Source organism: Aulonocara sp. 'chitande type north' Nkhata Bay, linkage group LG19 (assembly GCF_057382095.1).
Source record: "Aulonocara sp. 'chitande type north' Nkhata Bay isolate Kocher_YH1m ecotype deep benthic linkage group LG19, A_spYH_male_GT1.1, whole genome shotgun sequence".
Classification (NCBI taxonomy): domain Eukaryota; kingdom Metazoa; phylum Chordata; class Actinopteri; order Cichliformes; family Cichlidae; genus Aulonocara; species Aulonocara sp. 'chitande type north' Nkhata Bay.
The window spans coordinates 23671618-23697601 of NC_141362.1; the positions used below are offsets into that span (position 1 = coordinate 23671618).

The 25984-nt window shown below is 40.8% G+C and overlaps 3 protein-coding genes across 4 annotated transcripts; 2 read left to right on the forward strand and 1 right to left on the reverse strand.

Moving 5' to 3' along the window:
- Positions 1-328: 328 nt before the first annotated feature.
- Positions 329-4420, forward strand: d2hgdh (D-2-hydroxyglutarate dehydrogenase). Its single transcript, XM_086275980.1, has 10 exons — positions 329-490; positions 998-1364; positions 1452-1509; positions 1586-1725; positions 1857-2050; positions 2126-2294; positions 2424-2567; positions 2780-2922; positions 3073-3238; positions 3327-4420. The coding sequence occupies exons 2-10, from the start codon at positions 1025-1027 to the stop codon at positions 3590-3592; spliced, it is 1620 nt and encodes a 539-aa protein (XP_086132106.1). The 5' UTR covers positions 329-490; positions 998-1024; the 3' UTR covers positions 3593-4420.
- acvr1l (activin A receptor, type 1 like) lies at positions 2757-12528 on the reverse strand. 2 transcript variants are annotated; one of them, XM_086275982.1, is made up of 10 exons: positions 12365-12528; positions 11618-11701; positions 10687-10941; positions 10365-10576; positions 9268-9367; positions 8330-8476; positions 7510-7785; positions 7091-7288; positions 6730-6860; positions 2757-5626 (listed from the first exon to the last, which is right to left on the reverse strand). In XM_086275982.1, exons 2-10 carry the CDS (start codon positions 11688-11690, stop codon positions 5495-5497), a joined length of 1524 nt encoding a protein of 507 aa, XP_086132108.1. In that variant the 5' UTR covers positions 11691-11701; positions 12365-12528; the 3' UTR covers positions 2757-5494. The 2 variants fall into 2 exon arrangements, with proteins under 2 accessions (XP_086132108.1, XP_086132107.1); XM_086275981.1 differs by having other exon boundaries at positions 2759-5626; positions 12369-12528.
- A 3508-nt stretch (positions 12529-16036) lies between these two features.
- otomp (otolith matrix protein) lies at positions 16037-23452 on the forward strand. Its single transcript, XM_086274545.1, has 9 exons — positions 16037-16375; positions 16865-17001; positions 17234-17336; positions 17512-17697; positions 18594-18768; positions 19366-19433; positions 20972-21156; positions 21482-21653; positions 21832-23452. Exons 1-9 carry the CDS (start codon positions 16285-16287, stop codon positions 21840-21842), a joined length of 1128 nt encoding a protein of 375 aa, XP_086130671.1. The 5' UTR covers positions 16037-16284; the 3' UTR covers positions 21843-23452.
- Positions 23453-25984: the final 2532 nt, after the last annotated feature.

Genomic DNA, 25984 nt, shown 5'->3' on the forward strand with positions numbered 1-25984 from the left:
TTTTGCCATAAGCTTGCAACAAAGATGTGTGGTTCATCCCTTGAGTTGTCTGGGGTTTTTTTTTTTTTTTTTTTTTTTTTTTTTTGGGGGGGGGGTTATGCTCCAGAGTTTTATAGATTAGTTTTAGATTCACAAGTATATTAATTTGGTCCTGTTCTAAATTAATCAAATGAAAAAGGTCTGTAATTAATTATTTTCTCTCTAAACCTCGATTCACAGCTTGATTATTCAGTCATCACTCTGTTTAATAATAAAGAAAGGCTCCCACCCATAGGCTAATATCCATTGCGTCAATCTGAAAACATGCTTCTGATTGGTCCGTTTTCCTCTCTGCTTTTTTTCTTACTGTCAACCTCAGTAAGCAGCTTCATGCACTTGCTAGCAAGCTAAAAACACGGGATGTGCCATGTTTATGTAACTGAACTGCCCTTGAACTTTGTGACTTTCATGACGCGAAAAAAAGACACACATTGCTAAATGAACGCTTCTGGTGAGTAAATGAAGCCGTTATTCGGAAATATCGGAAAGGAGCGTGCTAAGCAAAGTAGCTAAGCTAACTGAGGTTGCAGCTGCTTCAGGTGGTGATATTTGCAAGAAGAAAACATGCAACGAGGGTAATAAGATGCATTGCTGCTGGGAAGTAAGCGTATTTGCTGCAAAACACATGTAAAAAGACAGCTTTAGTTGGTGCACTTACTAAAGCTGTTCATATCTTAGGTCTCTTATACCTCATATCTTCCATCTCCTATTGCTGTTTGTGTTTATGAATGGATGCAGAAAGAGATGCAACGAATTGCCACCAATGTAGAGTTTAATCAAGGTTGGCTTTTTATTTCTGCGTCTTTGAAGCAAAGAAAATGCAGTTAACTTCTAGCTAACAATCCTAACATTGCAGATGACTAGAGACAAAATAACTAGAAGCTTTCAACTCCACTACAAGATAAAAATGCTTTTAAAAATATCCAACTCTTCTTGTTGTCCCACCTGTTTTCTGCAGCTTGTGTTGCCGCCTGTCTCTACAGTCATGGCAGGACTTTTGAAAAGAGCACTAAGGCTAAGGACAGCTCTGAGATGTCTGTGCGACTACAACATGCTCTCACGATCTACAGCCACTCTTTCACCTGTTGACTTTCACAGTCCTTTTCTGACCTGCAGCTCAGAGCAGGTTTTGGCCTCCACTCGTAAGCTACATGCTGGGGCAGACGGGTCTAAAGTATCTCCTTCTGCAGCACCAGAGAGGTTGCCTTTCTGCAGAGTAACTGAGGAAGATCTGGCCTTTTTCAGGAAGATCCTAGCAGGCAGAACCATTGTTGACCCTGATCTGATGGAGCCTAGTAATGTGGATTGGCTAAAGTCTGTGAGAGGTGAAGGCTACAATTGAATCCTTAATATAGTTCATAATAATAATCTACTGGTGTTGATGGCTCATTTTTCTGTTATATGTCCTGCAGGTTCTAGTGAAGTGTTGCTTAGACCTCAGACAACAGAGGAAGTATCACAAATTCTAAGGTAGATGGTAACCAAATCAACAGAAAGGTGTTTATCTAGTCATCAGACTTTTTCACGTTTTGTTTTTCTCCTATAGTTACTGTAACAGTCGTAACCTGGCGGTGAACCCTCAAGGAGGAAACACTGGGCTAGTTGGTGGCAGCGTGCCAGTTTATGATGAGATAATTCTCTCCACCTCTCTAATGAACAAAATCCTTAACTTTGACAGTATCTCTGGTAAGTTTACTAGTTTAATTCAAAAGAATTCAACTTTGTCGCCATAGGCTGACAAATACCTGACAAATGTGTTTTTGATTTATGGTTACTTGTGCTGAAAATTCTCAAAGATCACTTTGTTTCCCTCTCAGGTGTTCTGACCTGTCAGGCAGGTTGTGTCTTGGAGAACTTGTCTTTCTACCTCGAGGAGAGAGACTATATAATGCCACTGGATCTTGGGGCAAAAGGCAGTTGCCAAATTGGCGGCAATGTAGCAACCAATGCAGGTGGTCTCCGGCTGCTGCGGTATGGGTCCCTACACGGGACTGTGTTGGGTCTGGAATTGGTGAGTGCTGGACTTTTGATACTCTTCCCCCCCCAAAAAAAGTAAAGCTTATTTTCAAATCTGTAACACATGCAGGTATTGGCAGATGGGCAGGTGTTGGACTGCTTATCCACCCTGCGGAAAGATAATACAGGATATGACCTCAAACAGCTCTTCATAGGGTCAGAAGGCACTTTAGGAGTCATTACTGCAGTGTCCATCCTTTGTCCACGGAAACCCAAATCTGTTAATGTTGTTTTCCTGGGTAGGATTTTCTATTTGCTTCTCAGATATACCTTTGTAAAAGATGATAGAGAAAGTTTTGTAAACCATTAAATGCGTTGCTTTTCTTGGAGATTAGCAACAAAACTCATGTGTCTATCTCTGCTGTTAGGTTGTGAGACCTTTGAGCAGCTGCTGAAAACATTTCAGCTCTGCAAAGGCATGCTGGGAGAAATTCTGTCTGCCTTCGAGTTCCTGGACAGTGAATGTATGAGGCTGCTGAATACGCATCTCAAACTACCCAATCCTATATCTGGTATAAGCACGTTTTCTCTCTCTCTCTCTCTCTCTCTCTCTCTCTCTCTCTCTCTCTCTCTCTCTCTCTCTCTCTCTCTCTCTCTCTCTCTCTCTCTCTCTCTCTCACACACACACACACTCTCACACACACACACACACACACACACACCTGTAACGATCCTATAAAACGAGTGAGCACACGCAGACCTGCCCTTTCCGTTTGCTGTGCAGACTGTCCATTCTACATCGTCATTGAAACTTCGGGATCTGACCCGACCCACGATGCGCAGAAACTCCACAACTTTCTTGAGGAGGCAATGACATCATCGCTGGTCAGTGATGGAACGGTAGCAACTGAGGAAGCAAAAATAAAGGTCGGTGGACATGATTGGGAAAAATATGCTTCTGTTGCATACAGTGAAGAAACTTAAGTATTCCAAGATTGATCCAAGATCATTTTATGTAATTGCATAGGTAAATATAATGCCAAATGATAAAAACATTTTCTGCTCCCGTTTTCTCAGGCTCTGTGGTCACTGCGTGAACGTGTCACTGAGGCACTGACTCACGATGGCTTCACCTACAAGTATGACATCTCCCTTCCAGTGGAACGGATCTACCAGCTGGTGACAGACATGAGGAAGCATCTGGGAAACCGGGCCAAAAGTGTGGTGGGATACGGACACGTAGGTAAGACGACTTGATAAAATGATCTGCACATACTCTATACACATACTACTGTCAGCTATCATCCAATTCTCTCTTACTTATCCTGTAGGTGATGGTAACCTCCACCTGAACGTCACTTCTCCGTCTAAAGACCCTGCTCTCCTGGCTGCCATTGAGCCATTTGTTTATGAATGGACAGCCAGCTGTCGTGGGAGCATTAGTGCAGAGCATGGACTGGGCCTGAAAAAGAGGAACTACATTTACTACAGTAAACAGAGCCAGGCTGTGGCACTGATGGGTAACATCAAGGCTATGCTGGACCCCAAAGGCATCCTCAACCCGTACAAGACTTTACCAGACAACCTGAAGCAGTGATGTACACAGAGGTCATGCTCGAGTTAAACTTTAGTTACCGGTACAACCTCAACCCTATATGGCGTGTGTGTGCAGTTAAGGTGCTTTTCACACATTTGGTGCAGAGCTGACAGTTCACTCAAGAAACACTATTTGTCACACAAGCCACAAAACCCAGTCTTGCAAAAAAGAAAAGACAAAGTAGTTTCATTTTATACAAAGCATTACTTTCAGACAGATATCTTCTTTAGCAAGCTGCGGAAGTGAAGTTCCAGTTTAAATATTTTAACTACCCTTGTTAGTTGCACTGATAGAGTAGCCTTAGTCTGATGCACTCCATATTCTATAGAATATTCAGCAGGTTTTAGAGCTTGAAAAGAAAAAAATTCCACTTTCTCAGAGGAAACAAATGAACAATGACTGTCCTTCATATGGTGTTTGAGTGCCACTAGAGGGCAGGTGGGTATAACAGTATGGGTATAACAGTGTGGGTAAAATGTTGTCTGGATAAACTGATGTTTGATACATTTATGCAGTGAATGCCACAGCTTGTAATTGGTGGCCAGCCAGATGTTCTGGATTTGGATGTAGCCATAGTAGGTGTCAGCAGCTGACTGTGTACATGTACTGAATGTATAATCATGCAGTAGCAGATTAAAGCTTTCCAATTTTGTTTGTAGAAATCAGAGCACATACTGCCCATTCATTAGGCAAGAGTGCAGTAAATGTTTACATATAAAAAGGCAAAACAACTTTCCCCCCCCCAAAAAAACAAAGCCAGCATTTGAAAACAAAATCCTTCATACACCTGCAACTTTAAATTTAAAGTCTTCAATAAACATTTCCAAATGAAGACAGTTTGTTTTTCCATTATTCAGGCAACTTGTACACAACTAGATTTCACCTCCAGTCTCTTAAAATAAAATGCACATTAGAACACAAATAAACATTTTGTGATTCCTCCTTGCCTGAGCAGAAGACTTTTTCAGAATCAGCCACAGTGAGTTTATAAAGTATGCCACACAGAGGATCAGGTCATTTCCTATTCCTATCACAAGTTACACACTAATTCCTATTGGCAGGTACTTGCTGCTTCTCTAGTCCACAAACCATCAGAATAAACATGTTTGTAGTGTTTTGATCTTCTTCCCTACCCTTGTCCACTATTTCTCAAAATATCATTTCCTGTCCAAATAATGATGACGTGTAGAGGAAGTCCAGTAGAGTAAATGCCTATATATGTATGCAGTCAGTTTCACACACCCATCGCACATTAATCTGTATCTTCAGTAGTGTGGTAGCAATGGTGATTCAATACATAAATAACATACTAGTGTTTTTTTTTCTTTAAGAAAAAGGTTTAAAAACAATTTTGATTCGATTGGCTCTTTTTTCCTTTTATAAGTGAACATTGTGTTTCTGTGGTGATGGCTGATAGTAATAAATGGGTAATAGATTTCTGATTGTCTCTGAGCAGAATGCCAAAAGGCTGGAGATCAGAAATTTGAGTAGACACTCAGTCTTGTAGTGTTTGTACTGGAAGGCAAAACCCAGTGTAGTCCCGCATGGGCATTAAAGCATTGGGATGGGGTTCCTATAATATACCAGCCAGTCACACTCAGTAACAGTCCATAGTTCAAGTTGGTGGAAACACACTGGCAATTGGTTTGCCTCATATCAAAGGCTGGCTTATTCAGAAACGACAGGTCCAAATGTCTGTGTGGGCTTCAAGTCAAACATGTTGGTGGAAGGCATCCACAGAGAAAGTGAGAGAAGGATGAGGCTGAATGACTCTTGGAACACCTCTTTCCTCTAGTCCTCTTTCCATCTGCCTAATCTCCCTCTCTCTTTTTAACAAAACACTGGGAGTCTTGTTGAAGCCAATCCCTGACACCAGGCAGCTGCCTCTGAAACATGGCACCCTCACGACTCCTTGCCCTTTTCCAGAGAGCTGTGAATCTTGTCTAGGGTCTTCTTGATGCGCAGTGCTGTAAGCCTGGCAGAGGGGTTCTGGTACCAACATTCCTTCATTAGTTTCACCAGAGCAGAGAGAGTCTGAGGGAGAAAGAATGAATAAAAACAGTGATGAATCCATTCTGAAAAGAATCAATGTGACTGCAAGCACTTTCAGATGTTGGGCCCATCACCAGATAATGATCACATATGTAGGCACTCATGAGTCATGGATAAAATAAGAGCAAGAGTAGTTGGTTCGTCATCATATACAGGTGCTATTAAGCAATTGCAGAAAAAACAACAATACACTTGATGGACTGTTTCACAGCTGTATGCCTCTAGTTAACTATTAGACCCATAATACATAATGAAGACTGAAGAAATTTAGTATAAGCAAAGTATAATTGTCTGTCTAGTAAAGCTGAGAGTAGACAAAATGTCAGATATTTTGTACAACTGCTTGTTAATGCAACCTGCCAATCTAATCTGCCACTCATGTGGCAGGAGCTGAGTGCATCCAGACATGTTCAAGATTTCATGTTGAAGGTCAAACTGAGCATCAGCATTAGAAGAAAGGTGACTTAGGAGACTCTGAACATGATTACTGGTACCAAATGCACTGGTAACAACAACTTGCATAGCCATCTCTATGGTTTAAAGAAAATGACATAAAAAGATCAAATATCAACAGTCACTCAAATAACCGGCTGTTAAAACCAAGGTATATAGAAGAGCACGTCAGAACACATCAACATTTGCAGCAGATGGGCTACAACAGCAGAAGACCGCACCATCAAGACTCGAAAAAGGTTGCCTCATCTGACGAGTCTCAATTTCTGCAGTTCTACTCGTTTCACTGAACTCAAATGGCCTCCACAGACACCAGATCTCAATCCAACTGAGCACATATGGTGTGTGGCGCTATCATTTCAACATGGACCAAAATCTCTGGGCCATTAATCTGTGCTTCAAAGATCTCAGGGAATTCTGTTCAAAGGGGTCTAATTCGATATAAATGGACAGTAAGTGTAGATGTTACTGCAAATAAAGTGTCTCATGTCAGTATTTGTCATAAACATCGCAGAAGGCCTATATAATTACCACATGGCCAAAATCTGACTTTTTGAACGCCTTCATCCTATTGACAAATATGTTGACACACAGACAAAATATTGCAGACAGACACACAAAAAGATTCTTACAGGATCAGAGAACCATCGATTAGGAATGAAAGGCCTCTGCTGTTCCACACACACCACTTTCCTCATATCCTCAAAGCTGGGATCGTTTGGCACCTGATCGTAAAACGGAGGTTTGTACTCCTCAACAATGCCTGGAAAGTGGAATTTGAATGAGAAAAATTAGTGAAAATTTAAGGACAAGTTAAACAACAAGGAATGAAGAGACAACCAGAGGGCCTGGCACAGATCACCGCACTGCATCATAGTATTTGACTGTATTACAAGCAGCAGGAATTTTATGTATGAAGGAGTGCATCGTGATCACATTAGCGTACCACTCTCTGTAACGTCCACAGCAGTGCACTATGTGCATGACACTCACCATTGCTGTACGTGCGTCTCGCTATCTCCCACAGCACCAGTCCAAAGGCCCATATGTCCACTCGCTTGTAAGCATCGAAGCAGTCTGTCTGAATGGTTTCTTCCAACACTTCAGGTGCCATGTAGCGCTTGGTGCCAACCTTTGGATTGTTGCCCACATCCAGCAGATTGTCTGCCTGGGAGTGGGTCACGGCCAGCCCTGTAGCATGCAGTTACACACAGTGTTATAACAGGACCTGAAATTGATGTCTCCTGAAATGAGCGTATGATTTTTTAGTACTTTTAGTATCTAATTAATTTATGTTTACTCTTTTGAGCAGGTAGCACTGGTGAATCACATGCCTACAGTTTATCTGAATCCCTGAAATAGGTGAAAATCCCAACAGTTCGGAGGAGACAAAAAGCAGAAAAGTGACTGACCAAGGTCTGCGATGCAGCACCGCAGCTCCTTGGTCACCAATATATTTTTACTCTTCAGGTCCCGGTGTGCGATGGCCGGTTTCCCCTCTGTGCCAAAGATCTCCGTGTGCAGGTGCACCAGGCCGCACGCTATCGATGCAGCCATTGCCAGACCTTCTGATGTCTCCACTGCGACTCGCTGCAAGTAGTCATAAAGCGAACCATTTTCATGGTAATGGGTGATGAGCCACAGTTGAGTGCTGGAGTTTCGAGAAGTCATATCGGATGCCATGAACCCTGAGGGACAGAAAGGTGAAAGGTAATATCATGAAATTGTGTATTATTGATTCAGACGTAAGTCAAGTTCCTCTGACATCCATCACACTTATTACTGTTGCATTTTGCTGAATCCTTTTGTATTATCTTTCACAGATCATCTTGTACTTCCTGGTCCCTTTAGGGGGTCACCACAGCGACTCCTCTACCTCCATCTCACTCTGTCCCTAGGATCCTTTTCTGTCATACCAACCCTCTGCATGTCCTCTTCTTCTCCATTAATGAATCTTCGTGGTTTTACACTTTTCCTCAAGCCTGGCAGCTCCATATTCAAGATCCCTTTGTTTAATATATCCACTATCCCAGTAGCTCTAACCTGAGCCGTCCCGCTGACATCATGATTTCCGTGACTTAGTGCTTTAAAATAAACTGAGAGATTGTCCAGTTCAGGAAAGCTGAGGTTAAAATTAGGAGCTGCCATTACTATGCAAGGAAACACACATGTTAGCCTAACCAAATTTGGGGACAGTCAGCAAGACCAAAACATTAAGCGTAACAGACTCACCCAGTATGTTTTCATGCCTCAGCAGCACTGTATTGTAGATCTCTGTCTCTCTGAACCAAGACTTCTCATCTCTCGAGGAAAAGATTTTCACGGCCACATTCTCGCCCTGCCACTGTCCTCGCCACACCTCTCCATATCGTCCTTTGCCTGGCGGAAAAAATATATATGTATAATAAAGAGAACACAAGAGGAGACAACAAACAGCAAGTCAGAAAAGAAAAAAAAATACAGATGCATGCATTTTAAAAAGACAATCACTGTCTACTTTTTAAAATTTGAGGGGTGAATTTTCACTCTATTCCATTGCTACAGCAGTGAGATTCTTTTGGCCCAGATTTGATGTTTCCACATCAAAAGCTCAACTGTGCACAAAGCCACAAACTTGAAAACCAAACTCTTACATGCTGTAGTTCATGATAATGTGGTATATAAAAAGGACCCCAAGACAAGTAACCTACATACTTTTATTTGAAAGCTACATCAAAATCTGTCAGATTTTATAGTGCTTTTTACAGTGACATTATCTTTATCTTTAACTTCTGACAGGTGACAGTTTTGAACATGGTCAACAACTCACACAAATAAAAAAGGAACTGATAAAATGTTTTGACAGTTTCTTGAAGTAAGTCACAGATGATTTGACCTCCCGTCTCTTTGACATCACTCAGATTCCACGGATATGTACAGTCATGACTGTAGTCAGGATCGCCTGTGGCGTTAATTATAAGCATGCTCGCTTCTGGGAAACTAACTAATGTGTGAATATATCCCTTTCCTCCTGATTAATGATAAGAATTTGTTATTTTCGTGATGAATAACTTATGTGTCATGACTTTGGATTTTTTTCATGTCATCTGAACAATTTGCTTTTCAGTAGAACTCTATCAGATCTGCCAGTCAAACAGATATGAATCTGAAATGTTACGTGTTATACCTACCTACGCACTCCATCAGACTAATCTGTCGGGCCACAGTTCTTTGAACAAGGAAGGGAAGACCCGAACCACTGCCGGACGTACATGAGTGATCCAACAGGTCCTGCAGATAGACAGATTTGATTTTAGCTTTGTTTGCAAAGATTTTTTTTTTTTTTTAAAAGAACATAAATCTTTACATGTCATATGTAACTAGCATGTAGAGTCATATACAGGTGTATGCTTAATATGCTTGCTGAAAGCTACAGTTGTGATCAGAAGTTTACATACACTCATCAGTGTATGTAAATCATGAACTTTATGGCAATTTTGGACTTTTAATGACTTCTTCAAGATTTGGTTCACAAGTTTCAATTTAATTGGATTTTCTAAAATCTGCATGGGGTGAAAAGTATATCTGTGAAGGTTCTCATCCATCCAGGTCATCGTAGCCTAAGGAGCTTGGAAAGAAAAGGGTCTGGACTTTTTTAAGTTGCTTGAAGATGTTTCACCTCTCATCCGAGAAGCTTCTTCAGTTCTAGGGTCAAATGATGGAGAGCCCCAGATTTAAGCCCCAAGTTACATCTAGACCAGAACCTTTTGGTAGTCATTTACATGTTTCTGGCAATATATCTCACCACTTTTTCTGCAGAACTGGCACAGTTGGCAGGTAGTCATTGTCCTCCATTATTCCATCCACTTTGTGCAATGTACCAATACTATAGGCAACAAGACAGCTCCACGCTGGGCAGTTGTCACAGTGTTTTTAGGTTTGAAAGGCTCACTTTTACTACACTTTTTTACTTTTGACTGTGTAGTTTAGAGAAACTCCCAAAATAAGTTCAGACTTGTGCACCTAGTTCTTGTTCTTTAAAGTCATTAAATGTCTATGTTGTACAATTATTCCACCCTGGAGAAAGAACAGTTCCAAGGAATCATTAAAAGCCAAGATTACCATAAAGTTAATACCCATAGGGGTATGTACACTTCTGACAATAACTGTTAATTCAAGGTGAAAAATATCCCAATACTCAGAGGCTGGAAGAGAACACAAAGCGTGAGATGGGCCTTCTTCTTGCTTTGGCCAAATCCCTTTTCATGGTTATCTCTGTTACTCTTACCGCTAAAGTGCTGTCTCCGACATTGGAAGTGATGAGACCGTCTATGGCTCCCTGCTCAGCGTCAAACTCCTGCAGTCTCTGCAGACGTCCATGATGGAGCCTTCTGCAAGCCAGCACAGATACTACAGACAGCAGAGCCAGAACGACCACTGGGCCAAGTACGAAGAGAGCTAATGTCTCCACACGATATCGAACTGGCTCACCTTCTGGGGCTGTGGGTAAATGTAAAAAAGAGATATGTATAGTTTGAAATTGGGGAAAAACATTTATAGTAAGGAAAAGAGCTACAGGACAGTCCAATTTCCTTGTAGACATAAAGCACCTGATGGTAGCAGAGACATCAGATATTCCCTGGTGGTATTGCTGTTGCACCTGTCCTGGGAGCAGCATTGAATAGCCTGGTGGTAGGACGTAGCTGTGAAGCACTGGAGAAGGATTTGGTCCGCGTCGTCCAAACAGCCACGCTCAAAAAAAACTCCACTCTTACTAACTTTGACTGAAGAGAAGCACTGGGTACCTTGGCACCGGGTGGGGTGGAGGCATTTAGGACCCTCACATGCACACTGCAGCTGTCCATCTGTAAATAACAGGATGCAAGTTCACAATATTAACTTTGAATTAAAGGTAACAGGTTCTAATAAAGCAAAAGACATAATAAAAGATAGGTAATGGACTCTCAGTGTGTTCGAGATAGAAGGTAGGTGGGCATCACCAGACACCCCGTGATACAATATTTTCACATTACTTTAAACCCACAATATATTATTGGGTTTTTAATTATTGGGTTGCAGAGTGTTACAGTGATATATATTGCAACTTCTCAAATGTTTTTAACTGCAAATGATGTCATCAAATTTAAACTTTGTCATATCCGTTTTATTCAATAAGATAAAAATGATCTGACGTCACTTATTTTCTCGCTACAAAATGAGTACAACATTGCCACTTAAGTAAATGTTGCCTTAAGAGAGTGAGTCTGCTATCAGTCTGTGACAGTTAGCTCCACCCACACATCAGCTTACATCTTAATTTCTTTTTTTTTTTCCAAATCCAGAGTACATCACTTGTAAAAATTTTATTTATTTATTTTTTTTGTCGTATATCACACATAAAATTAAAGACCATACCTGTTCCGGGTATTATTTTTCTACTACAAATAAACAATCTCCAGCAATTTAATATTCAGGCTTGAGCACAAAGCAGCGAGAAGCAGTCTCACAAACAATAAATGAAAAAGCACATGAGTACAATACCTGGACCCTCAGCTGATATCGACAGAGTCTGCAGCGAGAGCAGCAGCAGGACATGGACACTGCAACGACCCATGTTTCAGTGCACTAAGAGTGGGGAGAAGATGCAAGATGAGCCAGAGAGTTCAGAGGAGTACACTCATAATTACATTTAGCCTCTTTATGTTATCTGACGAGCCTCATAAGGCTCCATACAGAAATGAAACAACAAATTATAAAGGCTGAATGAGTTCAGTTTGTCTTAGAAACCATTACTTAGTATACATTAGTGCAATGGATTAAACAGAAGCCTTTTTAAAAAGACAGTCACCATGAATTACTTCCAAATGTATAAATGTCTTCACCTGAACATAATATAATCGTGTGGTTTGTTCTTAAGTGGTTGACTAATAGACTAATTGCTTTATATGTAAGACTTGATGTACTATAACTGTTCCTCCGCAGGCTAGCATGCACAAACATACACTAAAGTCAGCCTCTGGTTTTGACCTAACATTCAGAAACAACCAAAGCTATCAGCAAATCCTTCTTTAAAAGGAAAAAAAAGATAGGGGACCTAGTTGTTTGCTGTGGCCATTAACAGGCGACCTCATTGGCCGCTCACAGGCGCCCCGGAGGCGCCAGGATGCCTGGTGCTGCTGCCCTGTAAACTAAGCTAAGCTAAGCTAAATTAAGCTAGCCACACAGCACAAAGCGCAGACTGACAGCCGAACGAGGACAGCCAAAACAGAGCATTAAAACAACACCCACCTACCTGGCGCACACGCAGCGCAGTTTCTAACTCATGCTGTTAAGCCTGCACATTCGTACACGAGTATTAAATAATCGTATCGGCGTGATTTTCGATGTAAAACCACTAAAAGAAGGGACCACTGCCCAGCCCACCCACTGGCTGTTTTCGCTTCCAGCTACACTTGACGTCACCAAAACATTAACATCAAGTTGCATTGTGGGGCAGAGAAGTCCGCCAACTTAAAATCAGTGTAACGCCAGTGATATTAATGTGTATTTGAAGTGTTAATAACGTCAGCCATTATTATATGATAATTAAATGAGAAGAGACTATTGTTTGTTAACCTCTGTGGTCAGTAAATGCTGCTCAATGGGTCCTAGGCTGCAATCATTACACGTTTGTGTAAGCACTTATTGAATTTAAGTGCATTTTTTTTAGCATTATGCTGGTTTCTAATAGTGAAAGATTCGCTTTTTACTTCACAACATACCCTTGTTAATTCTCATATCATTGTTTAAAATATTATATATGTATTGTTATAGATTAAATGACACAAAGATGCATTGAGCTATTAAAGTTGGTCCCACGGTGACCAGCTACAGTATTAAACCTGCTTAAATCCTCTTACATTGATAAAAAAGAAATCCAGCAGTGATAATTTTACACTGAAAGAGTGTGCATTGTATTAAATCACTTATTTACGTAAGCTGAATTTCAATAAATACATTTTTAAAAGGTCACATATGCATCTATATCAAATCTGGATCAAATCCGGATACCAGACAGCTGATTTTTGGCCTTATAAAGAAGGCATTTCAACATCTCTTTCTCTATCAACGGGCCAGTTGTTGAGAGGCTACATGTGCCTATACAAGTCGTCATCATGGGACTTAAACACTGTTTCACATTGTTAGTAAAGCGCACCTGGGGCTCTATTTCCTCCAACCAAGGAAATACAGGGTTAGTTGGGAAAGTATAATTCATTTGTATAGAACTGTTATGGATTAATTTCTCCATCCTGACTTGGTATAGTAACACAATCAATCAGGGCAAACAATTGCTTGAAAAAGTAGTAAGTAGAGCCTTCAAGGTCATTGGTTGAGGTCTATCTTCCATAGCTTCACACTATGGCACCAAAATCACCATGAAGGCTGGAAGCATCATCACTGACCCCTCCAACCCTGTACATCACCTATTCAATCTTCCTATATCAGATTGTAATCAAAAAATCTGAAACCATCGAAACCTATATTTATGTATCATGTCATCATATTCAAGTTAAAGACACTGGCAAATATCTGTTTTTGTCTCGCTTGAGTAGACTAAATTTAGACTTAGTAGAGGACTAGTGTCAGAGCACAGGCTTTCCAAATACGAACTATGACTCACAGCAACAACCCAGAGGAGAAGTTATGAACTCACCTTTAATTTTAGTTCAAAAAAAAAAATCTTACAGTTCGCTTATACTTTGGTCTGTGTGGGGGAGACTTTCTTGCTATTATTACAGCTGTTATTGCTGCTATTATACACAGACATTTAGAAACAAGACTAAAAATAACCAGTGACTTCCATTAGGAGCAGTATTCAGACATGATGCAATCTTTGTTTCCCAGTTAAGAAATTTGTGTAAAAACTGCTGATTATTTTATTTGATAAAAGTTGGTGAACTTCACATTACAACTAAAGACACTGTTATTTTCTGGGGAAAAGTTGGCAATGACTACATTTAGATGAGTTTGATTCTCTTTAATTATGAACCAATTATCAAATGATTTGCTGCCTAATTATTCAGAGTGATACACTGCAATAAGGTCAGGTCTAACTTCTTGCTGTGACACACTTTTTATGCATGTCAGGGTTTTTGTTTCTGTACCTCTTTAAAACTGATGAAGAAATGCTTCTTAATTAAGATTCAGTAGTGATCCATCCAGGTGGGTCACATTTCTATTTCAGTTTTAAGACATCTGTCTCCTGCAACTCCTGCATGTAGTACAGAGCAGGTCACATTCCTCCTGAATGTGCTGAGCAAGATATTGACCTCAAAATTGCTATTGTTCTCAATTGCAAGGCAAATATCATTCCATCTCTAGTAATTATTTTGGCAATGCAGCTTTGATGTGGAAAGGCAAAAGCGGGACGAGGAGCAGCAAGACTCCCTCTTGGAACAGCAGAGACAACAAACATTAAATTAAGTATGAATGGAGCAGCTGGTGTGGAGGTGTGTTGCAAAACGACTTGCAGATTGCAGAGGTCCATCTAAACAGGTTATCAGGCTTTATGCAGGCAGAAGCAACATAAATAACATGTCCTGTATAAGATTTGCCACAGGCATCGGCTGAGCCTTCAGCAGGTGTTAAGATCACCTGATCTGCCAGGTTTCTGTTGGCTGAACTTGACTCAGTAGAGCCATTGCTACGCTAGCATTAGCCTTAGAGAGCATTTTGAATTGATCTGTCTTTTTGCCTATGTTTTCATGCTGTCTTCATCCTCCAAGGAATAAAACATTTACAGTGATGGTGGTCAATGGTGGTTTTAAAACGCGTCTTAAAACCCATTTTTACTCCTTGGCATATGACACTGTATGACCCTGATTTCATTGGTTTTATTGTTTTTAATCTATTGTGCTCATTTTATTGTTTTTAATTCTAATTATCATTTTAGACTTTTTTTGTGCTATTTGTGCTTATTTTTTTATTTTAAGTTTTTATTTATTTTATTTATTTATTTTGGGTAAATCTTTTTTTTTCTTTTTTTCTTTTTTTTACTTAGTCATGTATCATTTTTGGCATGCCAAGTGTACAGCACTTTGTGTTCAGCTGTGTTGTTCCGAAAGTGCTATACAAATAGATTGCTTGCTTGCAAGGTAAATAAATTAATAGAAAAAAGGAAAAATAGCACAGTTATTGATATGAACCAAATGATTAAAGATAAAGATCTGAATGTTTCAGAAGTTCATCTAAACAGGTTCTTTTGGGAAAATCCTATTTTCTCTCACTAATTTCTCAAAGCTCCACATTTAATCACCAGTATTATGTGAGTGCTAGACTTCAAAAGTCCTTCTGTGCTCCCTGTCCCTTCACTGAAGTGTGCAGAAGATCAGATCTCCCAACTTTCCTCTTCCTGAAAAGTTTCAGGAAAACCAACAGGACTCTTCGTGCCCTGAGCTCTCATGCAGATCTATTATTACATAATACTGCACCTAAAATATGGACTCAATGATATATTAATTTCACTTTTCACCTCTGAAGACTCCTTCAATTATTGATTGGCACAGTAGATGTCAAGAAAAATGGCAGTGAGTTTCTGTGTTTGTGTGTACGCGTGTGGATGTGTTATTATGTGTGTGCAGAGCAGAGAGCGAAAAGGAGAATTGTATCAAGTATCCAATACGTTTTCCCTCCACAGGGTCCGTTGACCATGAACAATGGCCAGTGCTGTTTGTTCCTGCTTACCTGAGGCTTAGGTCTCCAGTGAGTCAGCGCAAGACCCAGCCAGTATCTATTCTCCAGGAACAGAGTTCCAGCACAGAGACACATTATCCGCAGCTTTCTTTAATTAAAGACCCCCGGTCGACACTCTGTGCCAGGTGACCTGAACTGCTCCGAGCCTGCATGTTTCTACCACTATCCTCTCCACTAGGGATAAGTCTCAGTGGATAATTAGAGAGGGAAATGCTATACTGCTGTCATGAGATGGAGGAAGGATTATCTACTAGGACTTTCAACTGAAGAGGCGGGGAAAGAGGAATAATGTGATGGTTTCTTCTACAGTCAGCCTACCTATCTCTTTCTCTTACCTTTCACCCTCTCTCTTCCTAAGACCAAATAATAAGCGAGGGAAGGGACACACAAGTGACTTTTCTTAATGTATTCCACCTGTTTCTCATCTCAGCTGTGTTAGCGAGTTAGTCCCAAGCAGGTTTCCATCCAGAGCTGACATGGAGTATCCAGGGAGAAGACTGCTTTCAGCGTTCCTGCTTTTTCTGCCTCTTCTGTATGTCAGATGTCTCTCCAATCAAAAAACTACAGGTATCAATTTAATACTGTTGGATAGTCAGATTAACCTCCTAAGACCCGAACTCTTCCATGGCATGCATTTTTAATTTCTCTTTGCTATTTGGGCTGATTTGGACCTGATGAATGTAAAAACAAAGAATTACGTGATTTTTTTTTTTACCTTATTTTTGTTTCTGAGAAAAATGAGATTCACATATGAGGACATTCACATTAAATTTCGATAGAACAGTGGCAGTGTAACGTTCTCGTAAGTGGATATCAGGCCCTTGTAGAGCAAAATTTGGTACTTTGGTCTAGACAACCCAAAATATGTAGTCAACATATGTGGACACCAGGTCCTAGGAGGTTAATGCTAAACACATCAGTGATCAAATCCTGCTTGTTTGTATATTTAAAGGGAGGCTTTAGTGGCAGAACTGCATGAGTTGTGGAATTTGAGGTCTAACTGTTTAAAGTTTGCACATATGTAATTTGCAACTTGTCCCTACTGTGTTTGAAAAGTCTCCTGGTGTGTGCTGTCTGATGCTGAGGAGCAGAAGTGTCTGGATTTGGCCGGAAATGCTACAGCCCGAAATGTAAAAGGAACACTGCAGTGTGTCCGTGGCTTAAACACCAGGGACTGTATGGAAAAAATCAAGGTACACAAGAAACAACTGATGGGGAAAGTAGATTCTTACCAAAAACTGTCGTACATTTCATTTCATTTATTTTATTAATTTTTATATCAGCTCTGTCAGATGCATGGCAGTTGAAATTTCTTAACATTAATAGGAACTGTTATATCTAAAAAGTGACTACAAAAGAAAATAAAAAAGTATCTGTGAGACATAAAATGGGAAATATAAAAATATGAATATATATTTTGCTCAGAATGGAACTGCAGATGCAGCCTCCATGTTTGGAGATGACATCTATGCTGCTGGTTTCTGCCATGGCCTGGAGCTTGCTGCAGGAGAGTCCTACAATGGTGTAGGTAAGTCACATGTTTAAGGTCTGCAGCAGGTGACACAGGAAGGCACTGAAGTCTCTGCAGCTTATGCCAAAATGCAGATACTGTTCACACAAAATACTTTCTTGCACCCACTGCTTAATCCCAATTTTAAAATTGATTCCTTTTATTTATTTTTCATTTTTGGTCTCTTCTGTAGATGGTATCAGCTACTATGTGGTGGCAATGGCGCGCCGCTCCTCCTCAGACCTGTCCCTGCTCGAGATGCATGAGCGCAGCTCTTGTCACCCCGGCATTCGAACCACAGTGGGGTGGACTGTTCCCATTGGCTATTTGGTCAACACATCCCAAATCAGTGTAGGAGAGCAGTGCAACTTCCCGAGAGGTGAGTCAGAGGGGACAGGGGTGATATAAGTGTAGATGTGTTTTGGTGGAAGGTGTATGAAATGTTCAATGCAAGGAGGGGAAATCGGGAAAGCAGTGAAGGGGAACAAAGAGGTGAAGAAATGAGGCAGGCTGGAGATGCAAGGAGAGGAGACAGTCACACAACAGTGCTTCTTTCTGTAAATGTGAGGTGGATAAGGGGATAAAAGGGGAAACACAATAAAAAATCAGAAGGAAGGATAAACAGGAAAAATGCTGTCTCTTAAAGTTTATTATTATGGTGCTCTGGACACATGGTTCCCAACCATCAAGAATTTAGTGTGGTCTTTTTTTCTATAAAAATCCAGCATCCAAATCTTAAAATACATTTTTGGCTGAGCATAACTTGCACGTGTGGTCCCAAACAGTGAAGAGGCTCATACTTATTTAATTTTAAATCAGTAGGTAAATTTAAACTGCACAAAAAAAAAGATAAATCTGACTTTTAAAGTCTTGTGATATTGATAGCAAACTATAAAATTCAACAGTGGGAAGATGAAAAAGAAAAACAAGTGGACCTGAGTTATTTACTTTGACAGGGAACCTTTATGGTCATTTCCAGTACTATATTTTTATTCTTGGACTCTCTTAACTCTTGGAATTGAGTAGTTGGGCATGACTCACAGTTCACCCTGTCTGAGATTTCTTCTGTGATCACAGTAGTGTGAGCTTAAGATGACCACAATAAGGATATCCCCTCTCAATTACATCATACTAACTGAGTTTAGAGCGTTCTGTAGCCTTGTACAGTCCATATGCTGACCATGCAATAGTTTATAAACAGGACAAAAACCTTAAGCATGAAAGTGCAGAAGACTTTTCAAGTGTTCTTTGGTGTCTGTGTCTTTTTATTGTTAGTGGTGGGGAACTTCTTCGGCTATAGCTGCGTGCCAGGCATTAAGGATCCCCAGCACGATCCCAGAGGCAACAATCCAAAGAACCTCTGCGAGGCCTGTATAGGAGACGAGAACGACAGACACATCTGTGCCAACAACCACAGAGAGCGGCATTACGGAGAATCTGGAGCTCTGAGGTACACTGACATTAGTAACATGGGAAATAATACAACAACAGCACCCAGAGGTGAAGTAGATGTTATGACTCCTGCCTTTGTGTCTGCCCTCAATTTATATCCATCCCAGCGTGCTGCCTCCATAAAGAAAATAATAGTGGAACTCTAGTGTATGCCTTATCTGAAGGTATGCAGTAGAGATAATAACAATACAGTGACAAATTACTGTGTGTATATATAGTGAACAGATGGAACACACAACCAGATTAAAATAAGAGAACAGAAAATAATAAATCTAACAGTTCCTGTGATTGTGTCGCATAATTTGTTTAGAAAATCATGTATGTATTAAAATATAAATATATAATACTGTTTGTGCTGTGCAGTACTGCCGTCTGTGCAGAACAGTCTTTGGCACAGTACTGAATGTACTTCAGAGGGGAACAAAAGAACTACAGGGGGTGATTTCTTAAAGTGCCACAGTAAGTGGCAGAGGGAGTTTACTTATGGTCTCCAGAGTGTGTTAACAGTAGCACACTGGCAACTGTGCTGATTTCATTCATATTTCAATCTGTTTATAGACTGAATGTGTCTTGCTGTTTGTGTGTTTTCGTTCAGGTGCGTGGCTGAGAACCTCGGCGACGTGGCTTTTGTCAAACACGCAACAGTCTTTGACAATTTGGATGGTCAGTGTGCAAAATATTGTTTATTTTAGAGACTATGATAGTCGTTGTTGTGTGATATAATTTTTATAATGTCTCAATTTGTGATTACATTGCTTGGAATATGCAGAGGGTGCAACTCCCTGTCAAGACATAGGATGTCAGTGTTTCATAACCCATTTGTGCTTTTTACAGAAAGTGGAATACAGTGATTGGATTGCACTGTAATTATGATGTCATATGATAATATGTGGGAATGTGAGGCGGAGAGAAAAGTAAGCAATCTGAAAACAAGAGAAGATAAGAGCGAGAATGAAAAAGAAACAGATATCACACACAAACGCACACACAGGATAGTCACAGAGTTGCAGACATTTTGTCCAGCAGTGAAGTGCCCTAATTCTCTGTTTGCTGCATCTGCTCCTCTGCTTTGGGCAACATCCAAAATTAATGGCGATCATTATCGCCGTCACGCTACACAGGCTCTGCTGGTATAGCCGAGAAGGAGCAGTTTGACGCCAGCTCCACAAAATGCTGTCGCTGCTTAACGAAGCATGTTTTATCATATGGTTCAGAAATGTCCAGAGTCAGAACGATTAACAGAGGTCAGGAAAACACAGAAGGTCTGGGCTGTTGTCTGGGAATGCTGTAGGCTTCAAGGTGGTTTACCCTTTTTTCACACAGTTGTTTGTTTTGTTAAACGGGGTTTCGTTTCCCTTTTTAAAATTCTCAGGGGACCGATCAAATCTGACAAAAACAGCATATAAAATATTGGTAAATTAGTCATAAATCAGGATTGCACTGTTTGATAAATGTGTCATCATAAACAAATTAATGAATGCACAAAAGAAAATGAAAAACTAAAGTAGTTCTTAGTTAATATAAATAGCTTATTCAGAGTATGAGGAATAATCACATACTAAACATTACAGCTTTCAAATGGTTTTAGATAAGGAGGTCAATGCATATGATGTTACTTTCCTTAGACTTAACTCAGAGGGAGACCGTGCAATTATATGGACAACTATGTCTTGGTATACTTACTGTAAACTTTTTTTAAATATTACTTTCGTGGCATTTTAGCCTTTATTGGACAGAGACAGTGTAGACAGACAGAGAGGGAAAGACATGCAGCAAAGGGCTGCAGGTCAGACTCGAACTCAGGCTGCTACTTTCTTTCACATGCTCGCCTGCTCACCCACTGAGCTAAATTGGCAACCCACAACTTACTGTAATCTTATCATCATGATGAGGACCCAGGATATCTCTACAGCTGGCCAAGAAATACACTAGTTTCTCTAAACCACAGTAAAACCATGTTAAAGAAAGTGCATATTCATTACTGGCTTTTAGAGGCGTTGGCATGTGGACTTTGCTCTGTGATAGTCAGAGATACCTAATCCCTTAATAGTCAGGCTAACTGTTTGCAGTCTTAATGTAGCTGAGCTTTACATTTAACAGACAGATTGGTTCCAGTTGTCTTATGTAACGCTGTGAAAGAAATCAAATGTGCATTTCCCATAATCCCAATCTCCTGTTTATACATCTCCTCTCTTGCCCAGGTAAGAACCAAGAGTCCTGGGCCCTGGATCTGGAGGTGGAGGACCTGAAGCTGCTGTGTCCTGATGGAATGGATGCCGGTCTGGAGGAGTATGAACGATGCCACATTGCCGCAGTCCCTGCCAACGCTGTGGTGGTGCGTATGGAGGACAAGTGCCGTGTCTGGAAGTACCTGGAACGCTTACAGGTGGGTGTGGACATAAGCTGCATGTGCTTTGCTTTTGTGTGTGTGAGAGTGTGTGTGTGTATGCACATTTTTCCACAGAGCTGTGTGTGGATCTCTGGAGCCTGTGCTATTTATCTGCACATCTTAGTACGCAGGTATCTGCTAAACTGTCACCCTTCCTCCGTACTCAGTGTGTGGGAGACTCCAGGATGATTGATACGTCCTGTGCTGATCCGCCCAGCCTGCACTTACAATCTGAAAGACACTTATGTACACAGAACGCCAACGCACATCCATGCATGCCCTCATGCATTAAGCGCAGTCACACACTTCCTCTCTCCTGCAGAATGTGTTTGGCAATGCCACGGAGGGCTTCAGCCTGTTCAGCTCAGCAGGCTATGGCCAATCCGATCTGCTGTTCAGTGATGCCACCCACCACCTGCAGAGAGTTCTGGGTAGCTACTCCTCTTGGCTGGGCCCCACTTATACCACTGTGCTGCAAGCCTTCGAGTGTGAGGGTAAGAGTGATGACGTGTGCCTATTTGCCTGTGTGTAAAAATGTGTTTATGTGGAATTGCTGATGAAGAGTGGGTGGCTAAGTGGCTGGAGGAGTGTTTTTTGCTTTATGTGTGTGTGTGTGTATCTGTGAGCGCATCCACTGCAGCTGTTCTCATTATTGCACTCTCCCACCACCAGGCTTCTGCTGATGGAAGAGGAGGAAGACATCTAGCACATCATCTTCCACCCCATCCCGCTTTCTCCATCCTCCCTCCCTGCCATCTGTGTCCCCCGTCTCACCATATTTTCTTCTTTTAGCTTTGCTTTATTAATGTTTTTTCCCCCCTGCATTTCACCACCCAATCTTTAATATTATATCCTTGCCCTCCTCCAAACTTTTATGACTTTTAATATGCTTGCTGGCAGGTTATGACAAGGTTAAAGAGTGGCTAGTTGGCTGTTAAAACATAACTAAAATTGAACATGTTTTTTAAAGGGCGCTGGGGGGGAAAGTGTAGAAAAGAAAGGGATAGGACAAAAAAGTTAATGATTGTTGTGGTTTTTCTTTTGTGTTTGATTAACACATACCAAAAAAAATCTCTTAACATTTGCTGCCCTGTATATTTGTTGGGAAACTGCAGCCTTCTTGGCTTGTTTCATTAGACTAAGCTTCGGTACCACCCTTCCACCTCACTCCCACAGGGTCTGTCTCTGGCACTGAACAACTGGGTGCTATTAACTTTTTGCTTAGAAGTCTCAGTTACTGTATGTGTGTGTGTGTGTGTGTGTGTGTGTGTGTGTGTGTGTGTGTGTGTGTGTGTGTGCACCTAATTGGTGCTCTGGCATACTATACTGTTTGTGCATGTGTGTGAGTGCATATGTGCGTTAGTGTTGATAGCATTCCTGCTTTCCCATGCCTTGTATAGCTTACTCCTTTGGATCACTGCTTTCTCACGTCCGGTATGGTGATCCAGGCTGTGTCAGCTCACAGTGTATTTTAACACCTTATGATTAGAAAAGGGGGAGGACTTAAAGTTGAGTTGCCTTCAATGACCCTTGAGGGAGTCTTAAAAAAATGATAATTTTCTCATCTGTGACAACATTTGCGTCACCCAGATTCCTCAAGATTTGCAGCCTCTCCCACACTGCTGTCTTTATACACATGTGGGGGGTTTTCCTATAATATGTCATTTATAATTTAACATTACCACCAGTAGTGAGATGATGATAATGATAATGTGTAAGAGTTACTAACAGCAGGATGTTTAATTAGTCAGTTTTGAATTTAATCTTATTAAAAAACTGTCCTGGGGAATTACTAAAGAAATTGCAACTGCAATTGACAAAAAGAAAAACAAAACAGCATCTATAAGCATTTATAAGGCTCTATAATTAAAGAGACGCAACCAGTTTGACCTTACTTGACCTACTGAATCGTGTACTGTAATTGTGGGCTTTTCACCTCATGTCCACCTCATGTTATTCCACATAGCGCATCACTGAGCTTGGCAATCAACTGATAAGCCGGATGAAGTTCTCCTCATCAAACTGTGGTCTTTAGACCTCGTCATGCATGAAGAATCCACAGCTGGTACAACAGATAATTTGCAGAAATTTGGCGGCAGATTTTTTTGTGTGTGCATTTCTGTTGTATTTCTTCAACTCTGGTTTTGGTGCTGTTTGTTGCTACTTTTGTCCAACAGGCTTAAAAGAGGCTTGATGTAAATACTCGTCTCTTCGTGAATGTGTAGTGCTGCAAACCTTCTTTATTTTCAACCAATTAAACGAATGATGATAAAGAGAATAATCCTCTCTTCTTTTCACGCTGGCTTCTAATTATCCCGAAACAGCTATATATCTGTGTGGAAATGAATTAGATTTGATATCAGCTCTTTTGCTTCATCACCCACTCTCTGGCTGCCTCTTGCACACACATTTACTCAAAAATAGTCACTTTGCTCCCTCTCAGTCATTTGGAGAGGGACACAAGAGGATGAAAAGAAGCAGAAAAGCACAAAGGCTCAGGTGTTCACTCGGTTAGCGAGAAGCACCTCCCAGGTGGACAGGTGAATCAGAGACACACTATCTTCATAGGTGGTCTACATGTGCAAACAGAGCTCCATTCAGGGTAGGCTAAATGCTCCTGCTGGCAAAGCTACCAGATTTACAACACCAGCGGCTTAGAGAAAGCCCATGTTTTTGATGGAGCAGTATCATTTAGAAGTGAGCAGATACTGTAGATTGAACTGCATTGCAGCAGAGTGCTGCAATCATTCTCAATCCTCAGCTCTCTTGCTGCCCATTTTGCTGCAATGCACAAATAAAAACAACTAATTCAATTCAGTCCTCTGAAACTTGAGTGTGAGTATATAAGAGAAGGGAGCGTGTCAGTGCAAGTGTTGGAAAGTGATAATTAGTCATTTAGAAATGGAGTTTTTTTGCACGTATACCAAAGCATACTATAGCTGTTTGCATCTATATTTGTGTACTGGTGTGTTTGCATTGCTTTGCTAACATAAGAGAAACTTTTGCTGGATTTATTGTCTTGCTTTGGCTTTGTGTGTGTCTTTGATTACAAAGAGAGAGGGATTATGGGAATTCTACCTACACAGAGGCACATCTAGAAAGGCCATTACACCTCCAATAAGATTATTGGACTATCTAACAAGAAGCCTTATGTATAACCAGAGGTCCAGATAGCAGGAGATCTTAAGCATTTAGATGTTATTTTGTGCAGTAGCCCAAAAAGGTCAACAGCAGTTGTGCATGGGCTGAGTGATGAATGTGTATAAAAAGATGCTTGAACAGGAAAAGAAGCGAAAAGTTCACACACAAAAGAACACATAGCGAGCACAAACATTGGCTCCAGTGTGCAGATGTCATTGTTTTTAACACTTTACTACAAAGACGTGTATTATGTAGTTTGTCTATTATGACTGGATTGAGGGTTTGCAGACACATTAACACTTACCATGTGGCATTTGTGTGTCCAACACTTTGAATCTGTGATAATTAATCCTGATAACAAAGTATCAAGAAAACAAGGCACCAGATACATATGCTTACAGGCCAATCCATAACCATCTGGCAATGACCAAGTGAGGTATTCCCCAGTTGGCAAGCGATTGCTGGAAGTTGACAGCGGTCACCAGAAAATCAGTTGCTAAAGCCCCAGTCATACTGGCCTAGAGACCAATATGTGACACACTGGCAACCATGAGTCACAAGTGGAAAATGTGTATTCCCTGACAGTCTGGCAAAAAACTCCTTGATTTGATTGCCAGCAGATTGTATGTGATCACCTGTAGTTTGCATGGAGCATGAAGACTTGTCAACAAGCACTCACAAGCTACTTCAGAGAATTACTGAAACTGGGAAATGTGCAGCACAAACTCAGAAAGTCAGAGAAGACCCACCAAACCCCAAATTCATGATCCAAGATAGCAGAAGTGCACACAAACAGTAGTAAAACTGTAAAGTTTTTAATGTGTGTGCACTACTGCGTATTTCTAAGTCGCTAAATAAGTGATATGCAGCACACTGACAAGCTCCTATCCATGAACATGCTGCAGAGGCAAAATGAGTAAAGAGCACATTTAACATAGGAAAAATCCTGGCTATTGCATTAACATTGTGAAGAAGCTAGATAAAATGAAAGCTTAATAAATTTAATTTCGGTTACTGTACATTCATCAAACTACTGTGTTTACACCTCAGCAAAGTTGTGGTCTGTCGCTGCAAGTGGTAAGATTTCTGTGAAGGTGTATGTCAGGCCACAGGCTGTAGCTGTAACACAACTATAAATCAGCCTGAACACTTTGGAGCCATTTATAAAAGAACCACTTCAGTTGCTAATGTTATTTTGCTAGCCTTAGCTAACAATACTCGCAGTTTAAACTTTTAATGTAAATGAAACCTCTGGATGATTTTCCTATTGTTTTTAATACAATAATGCCTACAAAAGTTGTGTTTAGTGTCATCTTGCGTGTTTGTGGGTGTCTTCATCTGCGCTGACACGGGTGATGGCGCGAATGGTTTGACCGGAGGTTGCCAGGCGAGAGCGCCAAAGATGAAGGGGATGACAGTGATGGAGGGGGAGAGGGGAGAGGAGTGACAGGTAATCCATCAGAGGCGTTACTGTCATTATTCAATTACCACCCATCCTTAGCACTCTTGATAACCCTAAAACACACACACAGGCTACAAGTGTGTGCATGCAGTTGGAAGCTGCAATGGGTTAGCAGATCCTCTTACACACAGTGGGTTTGTGCTGTGTGGGTGGTGAGGTGAGTCGGGACACAGAACTTGGCACTAGTTCTTTATATGCTTTTAGTGCAGTAGACCCTTAAAT

Coding starts and splice junctions, on each gene's coding strand:
- otomp (XM_086274545.1), top strand. CDS start 16,285: ATGGAGTATCCAGGGAGAAGACTGCTTTCAGCGTTCCTGCTTTTTCTG. Junction 17,698..18,593: donor GCAGTGCAACTTCCCGAGAG/GTGAGTCAGAGG, acceptor TTTTATTGTTAG/TGGTGGGGAACTTCTTCGGC. Junction 21,157..21,481: donor AGTACCTGGAACGCTTACAG/GTGGGTGTGGAC, acceptor TCTCTCCTGCAG/AATGTGTTTGGCAATGCCAC.
- acvr1l (XM_086275982.1), bottom strand. CDS start 11,690: ATGGGTCGTTGCAGTGTCCATGTCCTGCTGCTGCTCTCGCTGCAGACT. Junction 10,577..10,686: donor GATGTCTCTGCTACCATCAG/GTGCTTTATGTC, acceptor ATTTACCCACAG/CCCCAGAAGGTGAGCCAGTT. Junction 7,786..8,329: donor GAGGCATGAAAACATACTGG/GTGAGTCTGTTA, acceptor TCTGTCCCTCAG/GGTTCATGGCATCCGATATG.
- d2hgdh (XM_086275980.1), top strand. CDS start 1,025: ATGGCAGGACTTTTGAAAAGAGCACTAAGGCTAAGGACAGCTCTGAGA. Junction 1,726..1,856: donor TAACTTTGACAGTATCTCTG/GTAAGTTTACTA, acceptor TTTCCCTCTCAG/GTGTTCTGACCTGTCAGGCA. Junction 3,239..3,326: donor GGTGGGATACGGACACGTAG/GTAAGACGACTT, acceptor CTTATCCTGTAG/GTGATGGTAACCTCCACCTG.